General features: G+C 42.2%; 1 protein-coding gene across 1 annotated transcript; it reads left to right on the top strand.

The window, feature by feature from the left end:
* Positions 1 to 20,217: 20,217 nt before the first annotated feature.
* LOC147434661 (uncharacterized) lies at positions 20,218 to 21,780 on the top strand. The gene is made up of 2 exons (XM_086489662.1): positions 20,218 to 20,569; positions 21,088 to 21,780. Exons 1-2 carry the CDS (start codon positions 20,218 to 20,220, stop codon positions 21,657 to 21,659), a joined length of 924 nt encoding a protein of 307 aa, XP_086345788.1. The 3' UTR covers positions 21,660 to 21,780.
* The last annotated feature ends 663 nt before the right edge of the window (positions 21,781 to 22,443 follow it).

Below are 22,443 nucleotides of genomic sequence, written 5' to 3'. Positions count from 1 at the left end.
CATGCGAGAGAAGAGATCATGCTGTCTATGGGAACGATGCCCTGCTGTATTTGGTGAATGAAAAAAATAAAATAAAAAATTTAACCTACTGCTACAGCGATGGCGCAGCCTGATGCGCCGAGTGCCATGGCGCCCCCTGTAGGCCTTGCCCTGCCCCGGCCCTGTATTGGGAGTTCCTTGGGATGGCGGCGCGCTTCTGTAGAGCCTCTCCATGAAGTGTATGATGCAGGTCGTCTTTCGGCCTCCTCACCTGCCAAGCGGGCTTGCCCGCGTCCCAGTCTTCTCGCCTAGCAAGGGCGCCTGCACACGCAGGGTGCCTCGGCCCCGACACGGTCAATTCTCCGGTTCTCTCCAAGAGAAGTCATGCTTCCCACAGCTTTACTGCAAACCGCCTTGCAAGAGGCCATGCCCGTGCTGCTCCAAGCCCGACAAGGAAGAGAGAGGTTGCCTTGTTCTTTGATCGAGAGAGAGGGATTCCGGGAGAGAGGGAGTACATGCCTTGAGATGCCTTCTTCCCCGCCATGGCTCCACCCTCCTTCCTCCTCTCCACCTCGCTCTGATACCAGTGTGAGAACCCTAGGAGCTAGTGACCTGGATCCACCACCCAACCGCCCATACTTATAGGCTCTTAGCCCTAGGATCCCCTGTCCACACTGCTAGCTAGCCCGTGGCCGGGGTCCGTGACCCCCCTTTAGGGTAGGGCCCTGCCCGTAGGACCCGTGTCCTGACACTATGATAGGAAGAGGATAGTTATCTCGTATAGTGACTGTGTTCACCTTCTTAAGGTTAACACACACTCTCAGTTTGCCATTCTTTTTTGGCACCACCACAATAGGTGATACCCAATCAGTGTGTTCTATTTCGTAGATGAACTCAGCCTCTTTGAGCCTTTTTATCTCTTCCTTGATCTTTTTGGCAAAGGTCTCATTGTAGGTGTATGTTCCTTGTATGCTCGGCTTAGCATCATCTCTCATAGGGATAGTTGTTAAAACAAAAATAAAATTCAGAGAGCTAGGATGGGTGCATGCTAGTGCTTGGCATGATATGTGTGTGTGTGTGTGTGTGTGTGTGTGTGTGTGTGTGTGTGTGTGTGTGTGTGCACGCGCGCGCCTACAAAAAAATATTGTTACTCAAGAAAATTAGGTCCGGAGATGGAAGCTTAGGCTCATAAACATGATCTTGAGTATAGACAAGGTAATAATAAGTTCATAAGTAGAGCATTGCACTCAAGGAACACAAACTTGGCTGGTTTTCATTGAGCTAAAGGCCTCCTTTTATACTTGGTCCTTCATCAATACATTGCATGTGGGATTATTGACCTCTCTCTCCTGCACTCTCTACCAAAATCACTACAAACTTCAACAACCCCCCTCAAAGATACAATCTTTGCACTTCCATGTCCTATATGCTTACTTTCCTACTACCATAGCCTGCCCAGGGTGCCCCAAATTCCTTTAGCCCAAAAATCGCTATCCCAAACCTTGACATGTGCACAAAATACATACATGGGGTTTTACATTCTAAAATAGATCTCCAGTATGCATAGCTGCTGCCCTTGTTGGTCCCTCCTCTTCTTCTTCTTCTCTTCCAAGGAAATTTGCCTTGTTGATGCCTCCTCTTCTTCTTCTTCTTCTTCTTCTCTTCCAATGAAATTGCCTCGTGTTGAGGGAAATCCAGAGAAAAATGTCTAGGTTGTCCACATATGTGGCAAGTGAAGTGTCTTTTGCCTCCACCTTGGCCTCTACCCCTTCCTCTTGTCATCCTTCCTCCTCTAAATCCTCCTTGGTTGAATAATGTCCAATCTCTTTGTGTTTCTGGTGGAATCACACCGTCTACTACATTCCTCTTTTTTGAATCAAACTCCATAAGTGTGGCACAGATTTCATCAAGCTTGAGGTGTCTTTTGCCTCCACCTTGGCCTCTTACCCTTCCTCTTGTCATCCTTCCTCCTCTGAATCCTCCTTGGTTGAAGAATGCCGGCCAATCTCTCTATGTTTCTGGTGGAATCATATCGTCTACTGCATTCCTCTGCTTTGAATCAAACTCCACAAGTGCGGCAATGACTTCATCAAGTGTCTTCTCCATATTGTGCAAAGTAGTCACTAATATGTCAAATGGTGCCTTGTGAACACTATCAAGTAGAACTGCAATAGCTTCATCATTTGGAATCAATTTTTGTACTCCTAGCAGCTACTGCTTTAATGATTTAAACCTATTGAAATGATCTATAAGGGACTCATCATCTCTTCGCTACAATTTTTCTAACTGCATGAGAAAATTGGTTTTTGAGCTTTTGATGTGATGCCAAATTCTTTGTTTAGAACATCCCAAGATTCTTTAGCATCCTTGATCTCAAAAATAAATGAAATAACATCATCACCAAGAAACTTTTTTATAAGCCCTTGTGCTTTTTTATTTTCAGCCACACTGACCGCTGCAAATGTATCCTCATGTGGCTCTATTAAGTGCCAAAGCCCTTTGTGCAGAGAAAATAAATTGTTTTGCTTTCCAAGTGATAAAATATTTTCCATTACAAGTGGTAATAATGGAAATTTTCTACTTCATGAGTGAGAGATACCCCTCCCCGGGGGTCTATGTACAAAATATACAATTTACACCTTTATACAATTTTCAATATCCATCAGATTTGCGGAAGAATTTGCATAGGGTAGGAGTTCTCTGCACCCGACCAAGCATGGAGTTTAGGCCATGAGCCAGACTGCATCCAGATGTACCTAGCGACTAGTGCTACCCCTGAATGGGTGTTATGAATGAAAGCGTACTCAAGAAAAATATAACATTATGGAGGGTGAATATATGTGTACACCGTGTTGCGGGAAGAGAGAGAGAGAGAGAGAGAGAGAGAGAGAGAGAGAGAGAGAGAGAGAGAGAGAGAGAATATAGTGGATGGTGAAATAGAGTGCACAGAGACATGAGAAAATGACAACAGAGAATCTTTAAATGCTCGTCTAAATGAAACAGGAAACCATGTATTGATGCAATGACAAAATCTGGGTATACCATAACATCAAAAAGTTTATGAAAAAATAACTAGCAGAGCACCTAACCCTATGTAGGGATCAATCGGTCTACCCATCCACATTGGCTCTACTATGGACAAAGAGAATTTCACTTTGTCGGGAGTGATCTAGAACACCTCCGACCTACCTGAGCCAGACATAAGCTGAGGCTGCTTCAACTCCCTCCATGAACCCGAGCTCTGAAAGGATCCCAAGTACCAGCAACAAGTGGTAGGGTATCAACACCAAGCATATCAGTTTAGGAACCACACCTCTTAGATGCCCAGCACTGGGTGTTTAGGCGAATCCAAGGCAAAATCCCCAACGCATTAGCCATGTAAGTCATTGAACCCCCGACGCACGAACCATGTAGATGAGCCTAACAAAAAGAAGAAGACATAGGCAACACCCCCGATCCAGCAAAGCCCAAGGTCAACGATCCTTTAGTCTAAGGCTAAGAAATGTAGGTGATCCTAGTCTTGTAGGCGACACTGCCATGAGAAACATAACACATGAGTCCAATCACAATAGCACTTCCCATATGCACAAACTGTTAGGAAATATGACGTAGCTAAGTAGATAATTGAGTAGATTACTTAATGGAGAGAGATAATTTTCACACACAAGAGATTATAGAGTAGAGAGAGAGAAAGAGAGAGAGAGAGAGAGAGAGAGAGAGAGTACACACGATATACGTGGTTCACCCAATGTGGGCTACATCCACGAGAAAGCAGTCACTTAATGGCTTTAGTACTTCTAGCAAGAAAGTAAGTTACAAAGGGATTATACCCTTAATAGAGCTCCCACCTTGCTTCACTCTCACCCACCTTGCTGCATCAACTTCACACTGTGAAATGTGTGTAGAAATGGCTTCCTTTTATAGGCCAAAAGGGTTGTCCTCTCTCATGAGAGGCACCCATGTGTAATCGCTCTTGTGTAGATAAGTCCAAATTGGACCCTCCAATCCACCCATGTGTAGCCGCCATTGAGAACACAAGTCCTCCTTTGAAATCGGCCATCGGCCATTGAATTTGGCCATCGGCCACCTGCCATTGACTTTTGACCACCAGCCACCGGCCATTGACTACCAGCCACCGATCGAACGGTCATTTTCCGACCACTTTTCGGCCGCAGTCCAGCCATAATATTCCGGAGAAAAGAAATATTTTGGCGAAGCTGACCGTGAAAATTTTGATTTCTGGTGAGTGATTTTTCTTCACGCACAATGGCTTCTCCTCATAATGGGGGCCTTACAAATGTGCGTTTTTAATATAGAAAATTACAAGGAGTAAATCAGGCTCCGTACTTAACAATCTTCCACTTGGAGACTAATCTTCAAACCAAACCTATGACTGCTTTCCATCCTGGCTTCTTATCCTTGAATGCCAGTCGAAGTTGAGCAAATTGCAACTTCTCATTATTGACCACCTTTGTAAACATATTTGCAGGATTTTCACTTGTATGCACTTTTCCTAGCTTTCGCTGTCCCTCCTCCAAAAGAGTACGTATGAAGTGATATCTCACCTCAATGTGCTTTGTCCTTGAATGAAAGGCTGAGTTCTTTGCAAGATGGATAGCACTTTGGCTATCACTATACATGACACAATTGTCCTGTTTGAATCCAAGATCTTCTAAGAATCTGTGAAGCCACAGAATTTCTTTGCTTGTCTCCATCATTGCTACATACTCCGCTTCCGTGGTAGAAAGTGAGATCACTTTTTGCAGCTTTGAAGCCCATATTACTGTTGTGCCTCCAACCGTGAAGACATAGCCAATAGTGCTCCTTCGAGTATCTTTATCACCTGCCATATCTGCATCAGCATACCCTTCTAGAAAAATATCAGTTCCTCCAAAATAAAAAGCATTTGTTGTTGTCCCTTTTAGATATTTAAAACTCCACTTCACAGCTTGCTAGTGCTCTTTACCTAGGTTGTCCATGAATCTGCTTACAACTCCCACTACATGTGCAATTTCTAGCCTTGTCCAAACCATAGCATACATAAGAGAACCTACCACTACATCATATAGAACTGTAGCACTAGGTTGGTAATGGGACACTTTTATGTCCTGTGAAGTGACCATTTTTCTTGAATTATGTCAAGAGTTTCAAAATGGATTTTGAGGTGCTATCTGTCTAGAACGTTGTCTCATGAGCTGAAAAAAACTCGACATTTTTTTGGAATATCAATTCCATCTTTAACCTTGTCCTTGCACAACATTTCACAACCTAAACTGTGTGAAAAAACGGATCCTGTTTTTGGCTTTTTTCAACTTTTTGCAACTATACCACTCTAGAATTCATTTTTGTGAGGTCTATAATGCTAGAGAACTATCTTTAGTAGTCCTCAACATGTCCTGATGCTTCTAGGGAGAAATAAATGTGAAAGTTGTAAGTTATGACCAAATTACAAAAATTGTCAAATCCTATTTTTTAGCCAATTTTAGCTCTTCTATGATTTTTTTGGTGGCTTTCATGATATCCAAATGCAGTTTTGATTTTCTATGTCGCATATTGTAACATAAAGCTAATATTCCTTGAGTTTTGGGGCACCTAATACCCTATTTTTCATAGTAGACAACGATGGTTGATTTTTTCAATTATAGAAGAAAACGAAACATTCTAGTATATATCAAGTATAGCTTTTTCAATATTGTTAGTTTCTTGTGACAACTACATGCATTTTGTAGGTAATAACCATATCTAGTCATAAGGATCAAATTTGGCTAGATATTGAATAGTTTCTATGGGATTCTACAACACATAATGTTGAACCCGGTTTTTTCATGTTTGCTCTATTTAGCACTTCATCTTTGTCCCCAAGATTCCCCTTGGTAAGAGATGTATTATTCTTTTGACATGCTCCATGGCCTCTTATGAACCTAAAGGACAATAGGGAACTAAGAAAACATGCATATATTATTTGTATTGAGCGTGGCTATAGAAACTTTGATGATAGGTTTGCAGAATGGTAAACATTCAACTTTTTTGTACCTATTTCTTTTGGCAAAACAAAAAGTAGTGAGTGAGAAGCAATCATATGTTCTGATCACCAACCCATTGAAGTTAACTAGGGAATTTATCTCAAGTCCTACAAAAATCCCTAATCTTATTTTTATGCAACAAAACGTAAGAAATGACTGTTTTGATGAAAATGTATTGGTCCATCAACTTTGGAGGCTTGGTGTGACCAAAAGATGAGAAATTTTACAAGTTTCTTATTTTTTCCATGTGTAGTAGGCCTTGAACTATAACCTCATGAAAGGATTTTACAAAATGAGTGGATCTACTATGGGTTTGGAGGTTTTTTTCAAAACCCTGAAAGGACACTTTTATGTCTTGTTAGGTTACCAATCTAGTGTTAGACATATAGGCTATCTCCTCTTGTGTCTTTGGACACATATCCTTGGTTAGTTTAAAGTGACCAGCCAAAGGTATAGAAACTATTTTTGCATTTTGCATTGCAAACCTTTCTAGTACCTTCTTGATGTAATCCCCTTGAGATAGCTTTATTGGCTTCTTCATCCTATCCCTTACTATCTTCATACCAAGTATGCTCTTTGCAGCACCTAAATCTGTCATTGAAAAAGATTTAGATAGCTCCTCTTTTAGGTCTTTGATGTCCTGAATGTTAGCACTTGTAATCAGCATGTCATCAACATACAACATTAGGATGATGAACTTCCCATCTCCCAAATTCTTTGTGTAGACGCAGTGATCCGAGTTGCATCTTGTGAATCCATGATCCAACATCCATCGATCAAACGTCAAGTACCATTGTCTTGATGCTTTCTTTAAACAATACAAGCTCTTTTTTAATCTACACACCATTTTCTCCTTAGCTTTTACTTCATACCTCTTTGGTTGAAGCATGTAAATTTCCTCCTTCAAGTCACCGTGAGGGAATGTCGTATTTAGACTCTATTTACATCCATTTGCTCAAGATTTAGATCATGAGCAGCCACAAGGCCTAAGAAAAGCCTAATTGAGTTCATTTTTACAACAGGAGAAAATATTTCATTGAAGTCAATACCTTTCTTTTTAGAAAACCCTTTTACCCCCACAAGCCTAGACTTGTACCTTTTCTTCCCACCTTCTTCTTCCTTCAGCTTATACACCCATTTGTTCTGAAGTTCCCGCTTACCTTTATGAAACTTAACCAACTCCCATGTTTGGTTGCAATGTAATGAGTCCATCTCCACTTGCATGCTCTTCATCAATTCTTCTTTGATTTGTGTTGCATAGCTTCTTCGTATGATTCCGACTCTCCAGAATCTGAGATCAAGAGATGGTTAAAATAAGGAGCAAACCTTTCTGGAGGTCTACTTGCTCTTGTAGATCTTTGGGGAATATATTGAGTCTCCTCATTTGGTTGACGTTGTTGCACATTGTCACTGTTTGTAGTCCTTGAGAGTCTTCACTGTCCTCAAGCTCCATGTAATCATCACCTGTTTCTTTTGTTTGTTTTCTTTCCAAGTTATCTTTGTACATATTTTGTTCGTTAAAAATTGCATCCCTACTCCTAAAGATTTTACCATCTTTAGGATTCCATAGGTGATACCCACAGTCAACTTCTCCATAACCAATGAAGAAACACTTTTTGGACTTTGCATCTAGCTTTCATCATAGGATTCTATCTACGTGCATGAAAGCCTCACACCCAAACACTTTGAGAAATGCATAATTCATCGGTTTATCTATCCATGCCTCTTTTGGAACTCCCCCATCCAATGCCGTTGAGGGTGACCGGTTGATTAATTACACAAATGTACTTACAGCTTCCGCCCAAAGCTCAAGCAGTAGTCCTGCATGTAGCCGCATGCTTCGTGCTTGCTCCATGATTGTCATATTCATCCTTTCTAAAATCCCATTTTGTTGAGGTGTCCTTGGGGTTGTCTTTTGCCTCCGAATTCCATTGCTAGCACAAAAGCTTTCAAAATCTTGGCTGCAATATTCACCTCCATTGTCAAATCTGAGGCATTTAATCTTGGTACCTACTTCATTCTCCACAAAGGCTTTCCACCTTTGAAATATGGGAAACACACCGGATTTATTCTTCAAGACATAAACCCATGTTTTCCTAGTCACATCGTCTATGAATGCTACATTATACAATGAACCACCAAGTGATGGTGTACTTGTAGGACCCCAAATATCAGAATGAACCAACTCAAGTTTTTAAATTTCGCTTTCATTTCGTGATTTTTGAAATTTTACCCTCTTTTGTTTACCATAAACACAATCTTCATAGAACTCTAAGTTCACTTGTTGCAAAACTGGTACAAGCTTCTTTGTTTGAAGGATTTATATTCCTTTGGCACTCATATACCCAAACCGATAGTGCCACACCGCACTGTTGACTTTTGTAGCTATTGCACAAGTTGAAGATTGTGTGATAACAATACACAAGTAAAGTGTACCAACCTTTTCTGCCTTGGCAACCACCAAAGATCCCTTTGAGATCTTCCATCGTTCGCTTCTGAATGCAATGTTGTGACCTTCATCATCCAATTGTCCTATAGCGATCAAATTTTTTCAAAGAGAAGGAACATGCCTAACATCTTTAAGCTTCCATTCATTTCCGTTAGCAGTTTTTTTACACAAACTGTACCTCTGCCGATAATTTCACAAGCTTCATCATCTCCCAATTATACATACCCAAAATTACCTTTGGTGTAAATTGGAAATGTTGCTTGTGTGGTGTCGCATGGAATGAAGCCCTGGAATCTACTATCCAGGAATTAGACACATTATCTAGCTCTACTTTACCTGCCATATTGGCCTCCAATGTTGTCTTGTTGTCTTGAGACTCTGACTCCGACTCCTTCTTCTTCTTGGACCAGCAATCCTTCTTGATTTGGCCCTTCTTACAGCAGTTTCAACATTCAAGAACTGACTTTGTGCGTGACTTGCTCTCTTGAGCGATCATGACCCTTTTGGATTTTGAACCTCTCCTTAGGCCTTCCTCTTGTTTCTCCTATGCTTGATGATTCTCTTGTGCTTCTCCTTCACATTTCCTTGCTTAAGAGAACATCAACATCATCAAACTTAAGATTATTTGTGCCAGAAATAGAATTACTTATAGCCATTACAAGGTTGTCCCAACTATCTGGTAGAGACGATAGTATAAGGAGAGCTCGCAGTTTGTCATCAAAAAACAAAATCACCGATCAAAGTTGACTTATGTTGGTGTTAAAGTCATTTAGGTGTTCTATAATTGAACCATTCTCTGCCATCTTTAGATTCAACAAGCGCTTCATGAGAAATACCTTATTGGATGCCGATGGTTTCTTGTAAAAATTGTCAAGTGACTTCATCAAGTCCTCCGTTGTCTTCATCTCCGAAACATTGAAGGCCACGTTGACGCCAAGCTTAACCGGATTTTTACTAGTGCCTTTCAATTAAGGACAATCCATGCTTCATCTTCCATCAATGCGGGCTTCTTTCCAAGACCGCCTACTAGTGGCAAATAGAGGTCCTTCTGGTAGAGATAGTCTTCAATCTGCATCTTCCAATGTTGGTAGTTTTTGCCGTTGAATTTCTTAATCTTGAGCTTCCCTTCCTCCACCATTACTCCCACTCAATTCAAGGAATCCTTTCCTTGAGATAATTTGGCTACGAGCAAACCTTGCTTTGATACTAGTTGTTAGGAAATATGACATAGCTAAGTAGATAATTGAGTAGATTATTTAGTGGAGAGAGACAATTTTCACACACAAGAGATTATAGATAGAGAGATGGAGAGAGTACACACGATATACGTGGTTCACCCAATGTGGGCTACATCCACGGGAAGAAGCCACTTAATGGCTTTAGTACTTCAAAACAAAAAGTAAGTTACAAAGGGATTATACCCTTAATAGAGCTCCCACCTTGCTTCACTCTCACCACCTCATACCCACCTTGCTGCATCAACTTCACACTGTGAAATGTGTGTAGAATGGCCTCCCTTTATAGGCCAAAAGGGTTGCCCTCTCTCGTGAGAGGCAGCCATGTGTAGCTGCCCTTGTGTAGATAAGTCCAAATTGGACCCTCCAATCTGCCCATGTACGGCCGCCCTTGAGAAGACAAGTCCTCCTTTGAAATCAGCCACCGGCCATTGAATTCGGCCATCGGTCAACCGGCCAAACGACCGGCCGTTTTCCAACCACTTTTCGACCGCCGTCTAGCCATAATATTTCTGCGCAAAGAAATATTCCGGCGAAGCTAGCCGTGAAAATTTTGGTTTCCGGCGAGTGATTTTTGTTCACGTACGATGGCTTCTCCTCATAATGGGAGCCTTACAAATGTGCGCTTTTAGTACAAAAAATTACAAGGGGTAAATAAGGCTTCATACTTAACACAAACAATATTTTCCAAGCAGTTAGACTGTACAGGGTCTCTACCCTTACACATCTATCATAAACCATCTAGATCACTTCATGATCCAATCCCAAAACGATAAACCATAATACAATCACATCACACTGGTGAGCACTCCACCCAACTTGGGCAAGGCACGACCAATCCTGCATAACCACTTTAGAACATAACAAGGCTGCAAGAATTCCGGTAGCATAACCATATCCAACAAAAAAAACCATGAGCCACACCGGCTTCCACCATAAAATCACAACCATAATCCATGAGGGAACCTCAACCCTAAACCATAAATCATAATCACACTTAGCCAACTCTCACACTTGGAGTTTGACATATCTTCTGCAATCAATTGGAATCCACGCATATGACCCTTAAGACGTGATTCTTTCATGCATAAAAAGAGTCCAACCAGCAACTAGTCACCTGATATAAAAATCCAATTTTGACAACATCCAACCATGCAAAGTTGATGCATCACATTTGTACTTCACCTCCCTAGCACATAGAGCTAGTTTTGACCTAGAAGAAAGGTGGAAAGTACGGAGTTGAGTGTTGGCGTGTAATGCCTAGCTTTTTCATCAGTTCTCCCACCAAGTCGCCTCTGAAACCTGGCCTTCTATCAGATATTATCTCTAGAGGTGTGCCAAAGCGGCAGCAGATGTGCTCAAATATGAACTTCGCCACTTCTTGGGTTGTAATGCGTATGGTGGTTGCTACTTCTGCCCATCGGGTCATGTAGTCTACACCAACTAGAATGTACAGTTTACCCGATTGGTCCCTTGGTAAAGGACCAATTGCATCTATCCCCCACTTCTCAAGCGGGCCATATAAGATGATAGGAGTCTGTGGCTCATAGGTTAGTGTTCGATCACTGGATACTTGACAAGCTCTGCATGTTTTACACCAATGATGCACATCCCGGTTTAGGCCAAGAGAATCCTCCCTGTAGAATCTTCTTAACCTTGCAATCCTTATTTTCAAGACCAAGATGGTTCAAATCAAACTCCTTGAGCAATTGAGGCTTCTCATGCAAGGACAAAAAATTTGGTTTGCAAAAGATCTAACACCCACCCAACTCAAATAGAAGAAGGTAGAACTCCAAAAGATGTGAGAAGTGCACACAATAGGGAAATGGTCAATTTATCAAGAAGGTAAAACCATTATCCAAGAGTTTTGAACTCCCAAACCGTCTCCCCCTTCATGTATCCCTTCTTATCTTTTGTTCATTTCATCTTATCTTCCCTTTATCACACCTCACTAGACCCTTACTCCTTAATTCAGATGTATCCAAAAAGAGCTTCACTTAGAAGGAGCTTTGTAATGTTTTTTTTCGATCCCGGGCCCATAGGTCATATCTAACCTTCGTGGATGATAATTCAATCTATTTGTCTATTTATCTCTACCTATCACAAATGTCATAATGAGAAGAATGCATAATAATTGAGAATGCCAAATGGACGCCAACATGCACCAAAAAAATATCCCAGCGAGGTAGAGAAGTAGGTCCCATATGCAATCCACCAAGGAGAAAATCCAAAAAGATTTAATATGTAGCGACAAATAGAGAGGACATACGATTCTACCAAGAGATCAAAGCATATGAGTGCAAAAGGGTTTTAAAAAAATTGGATCTCAAGAGCAGGTGAAGATATCCTTTCTTTCAATTAAGTGTTCTTTTCCCTAGGGAGCTTGGAGGCAAGGAGTAGCCACATGTTTTCAAACTTGTTTAAGACCAAACATGTTGCCATGCATGTATATATTGAGGAAACAATTAGCTTGTGTGATGCAATTTGCACAAACATGGAAATGGCAATGGAAATGCTACAAAGTGTCAAATATGATGCTTATCTTAAAGGTTATAAGTCTGCTCCTAGTACTAGAATTAACGATCATGCACAGAGGTTCTTAGGCTAATCATCAACTGCATCGTCTGCCAAATCGATTTGAATTACTCTTCAATGTCAAAGATGATCGTATACAAACCCCCTGAGATGAAGAAGACATGCATAGACCAGACGATGTTATGCAGGTCAACAATAAAGGTGCTCATCTGAGCCATCCAAATTGGATGGCCCAAATGAGCATCTTTATTTAAAAAGGCTGTATGGCCGCAATATGTGCGGTAATATGCGACGTGATATGTGCAATAATATGCACGATAATATGCATGGTAATATTTTCAATAATAATCGAGGTAATAATCACAACTATATTACCGCTCCTATTAGAATGCATATGTTGTTAAATCACAAATACATTTTCTGTTGTAGCTGTTATTGCGCACACACAATATTTTCTCTTCTATTTTCCTTTGTTAATATGTGGAAATGCTAGCAGTTCTAGACTTTTCCTCTTATAGTGATAGGTGATTGCATCTGGAGAGATGCTCTCGCTTTGCATCGGTTGAAAAAACCTTATAAGGGCATCCTGGCCTTGCACTACAAGAGGCTATTCATATTAGCAACGCTCACACAGCGACGCTCAAAAAAAAAATTCCCGGCGTCGCTATGAGCATCGCTATTAGCGTCGCAAATTTACAAAGAAATTTGCGACGCTCATAGCGACGCCGGCTGGGCTAAAAAAATAACCGAGCGCGCCCAAAAACTCAGATCTCAAATCTGAGTTTTTCGGCGCCCTCAAGCAAGGAGCAGGTAACGCTCTCTCTCTCTCTCTCTCTCTCTCTCTCTCTCTCTCTCTCTCTCTCTCTCTCTCTCTCTCTCTCTCTCTCTCTCTTTTTCTTCTCCACACACACACACACACACACACACACACACGAGGAGAGGAAGGAGAGCCAGGTATGCTCCTTCCCTCTCCTCATTCTCATGTTCCCTTCCCCTCTTTCTCTCTCCCTCTCTCTCTCTCTCACACACACACACATAGTGTTTTTGAGAGAGAGAGAGAGAGAGAGAGAGAGAGAGAGAGAGAGAGAGTACAAACAAAAACAAAAACGCACACACACATACATAAACAAAGAATGCACACACACATTGAGAGAGGAAAAGAGAGAGAGAGCATGCATAAACAAAAAACGCACGCATTGAGAGACGAAAAGAGAGAGAGAACATGCATAAACAAAAAACGCACACATTGAGAGAGGAAAAGAGAGAGAAAACATGCATACGATCCAAAAAAATGCACACACATTGAGAGAGAAAGAGAGAGAAACTAATTTAACGTCGTAGGAAACTAATTAAAATTAAAAGACCTAAAGATCTAGCCGACGAGGAGTTGAACTCAAGACCTATTATTCAAGAGGGAAATGGCATAATCAATCTATCATACTTGGCATGGGTGATAGAAAGGTTATACCATTTATCTCTTTTTATTGGCACACACATCCACACACGCGCACACACACAAGAAGAAGAGAGTTATAACGTCGTAGGAAACTATCTTAAAAGACGTTAAAGATTAGGTTATATGTAGACTTACATTAAATTAAATTTAGGTTTATTTTTAACTAGATTTACGTTTATTTACGCTAGATTTAGATTTACGTTATATTAGATTAGATTTAGGTCTCCATAGACTACGATGCTTGCATGAAGCGGGTGAAGAAAGCCCTCAATGGAATATAGGGTATTGCTGCCTTCACTCATGGTGGGCTCCGTTGATCCAAAAGTACTGGTGAAATGTCTTCAGAAGATAGGGAAGAAGGTGGATCTTCAGGGCGGCAAGAGTCACTACATCCCCGACACAATGACCATCTAGACAACCTCTAGTCATTCAACAGCAACTTCAAAGTTAGTAACAAGAGCAAGAACGGTCTAAAGGGCCAATTGCTGTCGTCAGATGTGGATAGAGATGAGGCAGCGTCACCGCCGGAAGTTAACTCTCACATCTTTAGTGATGATAATGCCAACTCTTGCCGAGTTATGTGAAAAATTATGTGTTAAATCAGTTTTAAGGTTCTTATAATCCCTGTTAGTTTAGTTCTTTGTTTTTAATATAACATAATTTACGTTAGATTTAGATTTATGTTATATTAGATTAGACTTAGGTTTATTTAGGTTTGCCCACACACACACACACACACACAAGGAGAAGAGAGTTTTAACGTCGTAGGAAACTATCCCAAAAGACGTTAAAGATTAGGTTAGATGTAGACTTACGTTAAATTAGATTTAGGTTTATTTTTAGTTAGATTTACGTTTATTTAGATTTACGCTTATTTACGTTAGATCGAGTCCACGCAAGAATTACTTACGGTTTAGGGTTTAGAGTTAGACGAATAGTGAAACGATCTACTGTGAAAAGATGTTAAGATGCTGTGAAGTGCTACAGCTAGAGAAGAGGCAAAGGGGTTTTGTCCACTACATGCAGTATCATGTAGACGTGGGTGTGTAGATTTCTTGTAGCCACAAATATAGGTATTGACCAATAAAGACGAGAATATAACCCGGTGGTTCTGATCTCCGTGCACCTCTAGACCGAGTAGTGCGGGGATTGGACATGACTAGAGAATGTGAGGTAAAGAGAGAGAGAGAGAGAGAGAGAGAGAGAGAGAGAGAGAGAGATAAGACGAAGAATGCCAATAGATTATTAAATTTTTTGTCCAGGTTATAAGTTTTTTATCCTCATTATGAGTAGTGACGAGGATGTGGGACCGTCCAACCGAAACACCTATCTCTCAACGAGGGTCTTATGTCCTTGTAATCAATGCAAGCATGCTGTGCGACAGACAAGACGTGTTTCTTTGCAGCACGTTCGCGAATTTGGCGAGTTCGATCCATCTATTATAGATCAAGATTTTGCCAATTATAACTCGTCGGACTCTGACGCTGGCCAACAAGCAGCAATCTTGCAACCCAATAGATGTGTTCGCAGGCGCTTTGGTCAAGCAGCATATGTGAGGCCACAATATGTAGCCTCTGACAGCTCGGGGGATGATCATGCAGAGCACATTCCCAACGAGGCAATGTTTGAGCCCGAGATTGATGAAATGATCGAGACGATCATGGATTCAGAAAGGCTTATCTATGATGATATGAAAAGTGAAGCCGATACGCCATTGTATAATGGAGCACGTATGTCTAGATTGAAAGCACTCCTGGTACTTCTCAACATGCAGGCAAAGTTTGGATGGAGTGACACTAGCGTCACAGCGCTTTTCAGGTGATCTATTACAATTAGTTTACTTTAATAAAACTCTAAATGTATAATGATCTGATAGATTTTTACACGACTGTATCATATTTTTATGTTGTGTAGATTGCTGAAAGAGCACATACTACCAGCTGACAATGTGATGCCAGATTCTCGAGATGAAGCAAGAAAGATTTTGAGGATCGATTACAGAGGATTTTTTGTCGACTTGTTCGACGTGCAATGGTTCAAGATAATCATGGAGGGTCGCAACGCTACTGTGCGTAGAGGAGAGTCTGGTTTTCTTGAGGTGGATTCTACTAAGAAATGGACTGACCTAAGAGACACTTTCGTACTACCCGAGCATTGTGAACAAGTAAGTATGTAAATAGTTAACATCCCCCTTTTACAAGTTATGTGCTTGAAAGCTCTCATGTAAGTTATGTGGCTTTGGCAGGTAATATTTCATCCTACAAAGTCTACATCAAACTGGTGGTACGTCATAGAGGTAGCCCCTCGTAGTGCAAGGACGTACGAAGGCTACCATGTGCCAATCACAACGGCATCAATGGAGGAGATCAGAGAAGATGCTCAATCAAAAGCCGCTGCGGTGGTGCCAGACGAGCATCAAGATGCTACTACTCTATATGGGGTGCATGCAGAGGAGCTACAAAATGAAACAGAGGATATGTGTTTAAACGGAGAGCTCTATATAGATATAGGAAGTTATGCTGAGTTATGCGAGGATGAGAGAGAGATCTCTTAAAGCCACAAATATTGTATTTGAACAATTTTGCTCCGTGTTGTAAAAGCTCTGGCTCTCTAAGTACCTTCCATGGTGTATAACGCTCTTTTCTACTCGCGCTCACATCTTTTGATTGAAAATTCTGAGTTTTCGACTTGCCTCTGCTATCACTCAATTCATTGCGTCATTGTATTTATATGCGTCATTACGTCATTGTATTTAATGGTCTTTGCGTCATTGTCTACTCTATTCATTCAATATTAAGTTTAAATATTCGTGTGTTTAATGCAGGTATGGATGATGAGGAGTTTCTTTCTTCTTTGTCACCGCAGCAGAGACAGTGGTACGTGGAGCGTCATCGCTCTGGCGCATCATCGGGCGTTCCTACTCCATCCGCATCTCCCTCTCTTTCGGAGCATTCGGCGCGCTCCAAAGCTTCGGCGTCGACGAGACGAGCTTCACACTCGTCTAGACACCGGCGCTCTAGTGGTGGCGGTGGCGGTTGTTGTGGGGATTCCGCCACCGATGCCTCCACACCACCTCGTGTTCGACGAGGCTCTTTACCCTCCCCTTCTTTGCCCGCCCCCACACCAGCCACAACATCGCCATATACGCCAGGTTTTGCACGGCTGACTGTTCCTAGAAGCTACACACCTCTACCTACTCCGCCAGGAGCCACCCCACTCGACACTCCTCGCTTCGGGGCCCAGACGCCGGTGTAGACACCTGACGTCCGTACCCCCATCGACACGCTGCTAGAGACCCCTGCCGGGACACCCAGGTTCACGCGTCACCGGCCAGAGGGCTTGTCTTACTCCATCGACTTCAGCGGCGGCATCATCATGGATGATGACGGCAAGAAGGTGATCTCGCGCATGCGTGGTCTTTGCTCTCAGCTGTTTAGACACTACATACTAAACAAATGGAGTGAAGTACCAAGTGATTTAAAAAACAGAGTCATCAGCATACTTCATGATGAGTTTCCCGTTCCAACACGGGATCAGCTCTTCAATGAAGACCTGATGAAGATTCGAATGCGCGAATACTGCAAACACAAGCGTTCCAAAGTGAAAAAAGCAATCAAGAATGGGTGGAACAGGCCAGATTGGCTGGCCAAAGAATATTGGAAGAATGCGAAGAAAGCAGCGCGCGAGAATCCCGACAAGTGGAAGCAACAAAAGGATGCAACCAGAGCGCGAGTAGAGGCAGGGAGCTCGCACCACTTGGGGAGCGGTGGATGGGCATCATTTGAGGCCGATTTTGTAAGTGTTTTCACATTGCTCTTTATGTTCGATAGTTTAGGGTTTATGAGTTTTTTAATTCTAACATAATGAAATCTTTGTATGTTTTGACAGTGGTCGATGATAGGACGTGATCCCACACCGTACGAGCGCGAGTACGCAGGCAGGAAGGGCTTAAACGCCCTGATGGACATTCTCAGTTCTCGCGGCGGCATGGTTAGTATTAGGGTTTACTCTTTTTTATTTTTTGTATTGTTTTATAAATGTCGTTATATGTTTATACTTACTGAAAGCTGTCTTATTGTCTTTTTTTGCAGAATCCGACAGATACGCCGCTTGGATGCGATGAGACGTCTGACTAGACGACGTCAGTTTAGCCGTAGCTAGATAGCATCAGTTTAGGGTTTCTCATAGCTTATGTATCATGAGACGGATTTTATACGTCTTTTTGAACCATGTATATTATTACATTTGTCACCGCAGTTCCTTTTGCCAATCAATTCTTTATGCCTATGATGTTGTACAATTGTCATTATTACATTTGCCAATCAATTCATTTTGCCTATGATGTGTACAATTGTCAATTTTGCAAACAATGCGTCTTGTGGGTGACTATTTTGGGTCTATTATCTACCCTTGCACTTTTTTTAAAAAGTGAATCAAGTGCAATATGGTTGATGGGTGGCAGGGCATTCAATGCCCTGCCACCAAAAAAAAAATCTCTCGGGCGTCGCTATTTATGGCTCTGTAGCGTCGCTATGAGCGTCGCTATAGTCTGCAGTGTAAACGTCGCTATAAGCGTCGCTATGAGCGTCTGTATATAGCGACGCTTATAGCGACGCTTATAGCAACGCATATAGCGATGCTCTCGTAGCGACGCTCGTAGCGACGGTTTTAGCGACGTCGGGGGTTATAAAAACCCAGTGTATTTCCGTCGCTAACAGCGTCACAAGAGCACACAACCTCTTGTAGTGTTGCAACGTGTGGCATACATGTCAACCAAGGCAATGCCAAGCATAACGTTTTCTTTTGGTAGCCTAGAGTTTTTTGGCCCTGCCACTATTGAGCATATCCCGCAATCAATGTGGTCCAAGAGACAACATTCTAGACAAAAATCTCGTCAAGCACTTTTTGTGCTTTCTCAAGCACACCACATCTAGCATACATGTTGATCAAGGCAGTGCTAGCATGCAGCTCATGTCTAACAATGTCATTATCTCGTATCAGAGTCCTACGTAGTGCCACATGCTTTCAAGATGTAAACATAGGTAATTACATCAGCATCCTAAAAATAGCCCACCAAAGCTTCGTCGTATTGTCCCTATTGGGCATATACTACAATCAATGCATTTCAAGAGATGGCATTCCAGACATACACGTCGACCAAGGCGGTGCAACATGCATTCAAGAGGAAAGCATAGGTAATTGCGTCTAGAGAGATACCCTCACTTCACATAGACTGAAAACACCACAAGCTTCTTGGCCCTGCCACATTTCGCATACATGTCAACCAAGGGGGTGCCAAGCATAATGTTTTCTTGACAGCCCCTGAATAACGCTATCATTGTGAATTCTATTGACCATCTCAACATCTTCAAAATTGCCATATGCCTTCAAGATGCAAGCATAGATGATTGCATCTGGAGAGATGTCCTCGCTTCACATGAGTTGAAAACAGTCCACAGCTTCTTATACGGAATATTGACCAAGGTAATACCAAGAGCAACTCCATTTTTCAGCAGCCCCTAACTAACAATATGCTCTCGAATTGCCCATATCAACTTCTTGCGTAATGCAACATGACTTAAAGAAGAAAGCATCGGTGATTGTGTCTAGAGCGTTGTCCTCGCTTTGTATCTGCTGAAAACAATCGAGGGCTTCCTGGCTTTCACATTGGCATATATACATGTCGACCAAGGCCATGTCAAGCATAATGTTTCTTTTTGACAGTCCCTGACCAACAGTATCATCGTGAGTTCTTTTGCCCATCCCAACGTCTTCTAAATAGCCAATGATGACCTTTGCTCAAAACAATCTTCTAACTCTATACAGACCTTCGAAACAAGGGGCAAGTACTCTCAAAAGCTCTCAGCCCATAGTCACCCCTTTGCGTGCTAAAAAGCATGCAAGATCTAAGAATGTGTGACGTAAAGCAAGTTGAGGCTACTGGTTGTGCGATCGATGTCAAAGGCGATGGTCAGCTAGATCGTACCAAGCGAAAGCTTCCAAGCTCAAGACAACAAAATAGAACATTAGGCTCACCAAGTAATGATGCCAATCATGTCGGTGCGGCTAATAAAGCACTCTAGTTGTCTAGCTTAAGAGAAGATATCCAAGAATTAGCGAGGAGTGCATGACAAGATTTTTCATAATAGAGGAGTGCATGCGCAGATTCTTCATATTTTAGAGGTCTGTCAAAGTTAGGGTCTATGAATCCTGGTATATATTTTAATTGAAATTTGATAGGTCATGAGAAATTCAAACAACAATAGATATGAGACAGCATGACACGAGGCAGTCGCGATCAAAAGCGCACAAGCCGACAGGTAGGAGTAAAGAATAAATGGCACCCGGCAGCACGTCACGACGGAGGGGAAGCAAATATACACACACACGCACGAGGTTGCATACCTAGCAGCTGTGCTTGCCATGCTATGCCACGCGCGCCCACACAGGCGCGCGAACACACACATACGTATATATATATATATATATATAAGTATCAAAATCCTCCTCGCATAATCGAAGCTTCCTCACTGAATCTTCATGGGGGGCGGTTCTGAAACAGAACTCTTCCGCTGGCCTTTAGCTCGGCTTTGTATCGTCGATGGAAATGAGCGAGCTCTGCTGCAGAGAGGCCCCTTCACTCTCTTCCTTGCGATGCACTCTCTCTCGCCTCACCTGGTCGCAGTAGAGGCCACCGTCAGCAACGTGCAATGGCCGGTCGGCAAGGACTGCAAGGTTGCGACTTTCGTGCGAGACAAGGCGCATTCGATCACGTTCGTGCTGCAGCAGGGACTGGTCTACGAGCTTGTCTTGGATGAGAAAGAGGGGTTTTCAATGCATGTGGAGAGGCTTGAGCAGCTGCTGAGGATTTATACAAATTTTGACTACTCTGGTAGGGCATGGTTTCAACATAATAACATTTCATTGCATGGCATTGTGTATGTATATACAGTGATAAATGGGATGAATAATTAATAATTAATAGTGACAGAAGCCGACCTTGTTTAGACCTTAATTAGAGCTCCTGGTTGCTACTCCAGCTGGTCAAAAGCTTGGGTTCACCCTAAGAACCATTTTCGGCCAGCAGTGTCGCAGTCCCGCGCTATCAAGATCACGGATTTGCTGCGCACCATCATAATCCCGCATCGAAATTATGCCATTTTGTGCACCCTCCTAATCGTTGAGGTGAAAAAGGTAGATCATTTTTCCAGTTAACTAGATCAAGCATAAGTCTTAGATTATGCTGCAATATGGGCACATCTTATATTTTCCATATTTTATATTTTATTTACTTTAGCAATGGCACATTTTATATTTTCCATATCATATATTTATTTACTTTAGCAATATCGCTCACCTCCACATAACTGGCATTCACTCTCTTTTTTTCATTAGATAAATTTCTTGCAGGAGACAGGAGTCTGTTGGCAGACTGCAGAGGCTGCGATAACCAGCACTTCAAAAGCACAGCACCTGAAGCGGAACTAGATAACAAGGCCCTCCAATTGAGCTTGGCCGGGGCGACTTCTTGCGGGCCGCATCAGGATCATACAATGATGAGTGCCGACGGCAACATCGCAGTTCTGGGAGCGAGTCGGAGAATTATGAAGAGGATGCTTCAGGCAAGAAGAATATCAGCTGTAGCAAAGCTGTTCTCCAAGGCATTAGAAAGGGGAGCAATAAGGCCAGAGAGGCACATTGTGCTGTGCATAGTGACAGACCAGCGCCAAGGAGTTGGCGCCGGAGTCTCAACAGCTGTAGCGGACGTGGACCCTGTGGTGAAGGTGGTGGAGCTTGTGGAGAAGAGGATAACCTTAGGGGAGGTGGTCAGGCAAGAGAAGGGGAGAAGGCCACGTGGAAGCTGGACATTGAACGAGGTAGGCTTGCACATGCTCTTGAAAGGAGTGGTGGCGGCCAACATGATCGCCAGCTCTCAACAAACAGACTCACACCAGCACTTACAACACAAACCCTCACCTTAACGAACCTTGTACATTCATTCCCCTCTTAACTAACACAATTTTACCACACCCTTAGTCTCAAGGTCTAATTATTAGATATTTTACAGACCCTTGTACACCCATTCCCTCTCAACGAACACAATTTTCCCTCGCCCTTCTCATTAAGATATTTTACATAAGACAGCTTTCTCAAAACACTTCTCTTTCTTCTTAAGGTGTCACCCATTTGAGGGCTTTTCATGTAATGTGTTTTAATGAGGGGACTAAATTAGCAAGGGATTGAACCCAACATGTCTCTATCGCGTAGACTTCATTCGCCCACCGACCTCTCTACCCCACTTTCCGGCACGTGTGGCCCTTCATGATATCATGGAGCCAAAACCTCATTCAAGCATATCAGATTTGGTCACCTGGAGGGATTTTGTTTTTTAAAGAGTTATCGATTTACATTTATTGAAGGGGCTAAAAATGGAAATTTAAAAAAATACAAATTTATGCAAAAAAAGAGGTTATGCAGGTTGCTTAGAAATAACGACAACAATCATGCTCAATCTCATGAGGATAAGCTGATGAGTATTTTACCACTTAACATTTTTTTTGATCCCCTCAAAAGAAATAGGGAGATTCAAGAAGCAAGAGCTAAAATTGTTAAGGTCAGAGGGAAGATTGTGACCCCATGTATAGTGCACTTCCTTGTCCAACCCATCCATGAAAGAGAGATCGAAGAAACTATTAGTAAGCTCGAATAAGCTCTACCGCAGAAGATATGCACTACGCAATGGATTTTATTGGGATTTTTCCTTCA

Source organism: Adiantum capillus-veneris, chromosome 19 (assembly GCF_014529385.1).
Source record: "Adiantum capillus-veneris isolate H3 chromosome 19, ASM1452938v2, whole genome shotgun sequence".
NCBI classification, from domain to species: Eukaryota; Viridiplantae; Streptophyta; class Polypodiopsida; order Polypodiales; family Pteridaceae; genus Adiantum; species Adiantum capillus-veneris.
The sequence above is the reverse complement of the archived record's forward strand: the minus strand, read 5'-3'. Positions and strand labels throughout refer to the sequence as shown.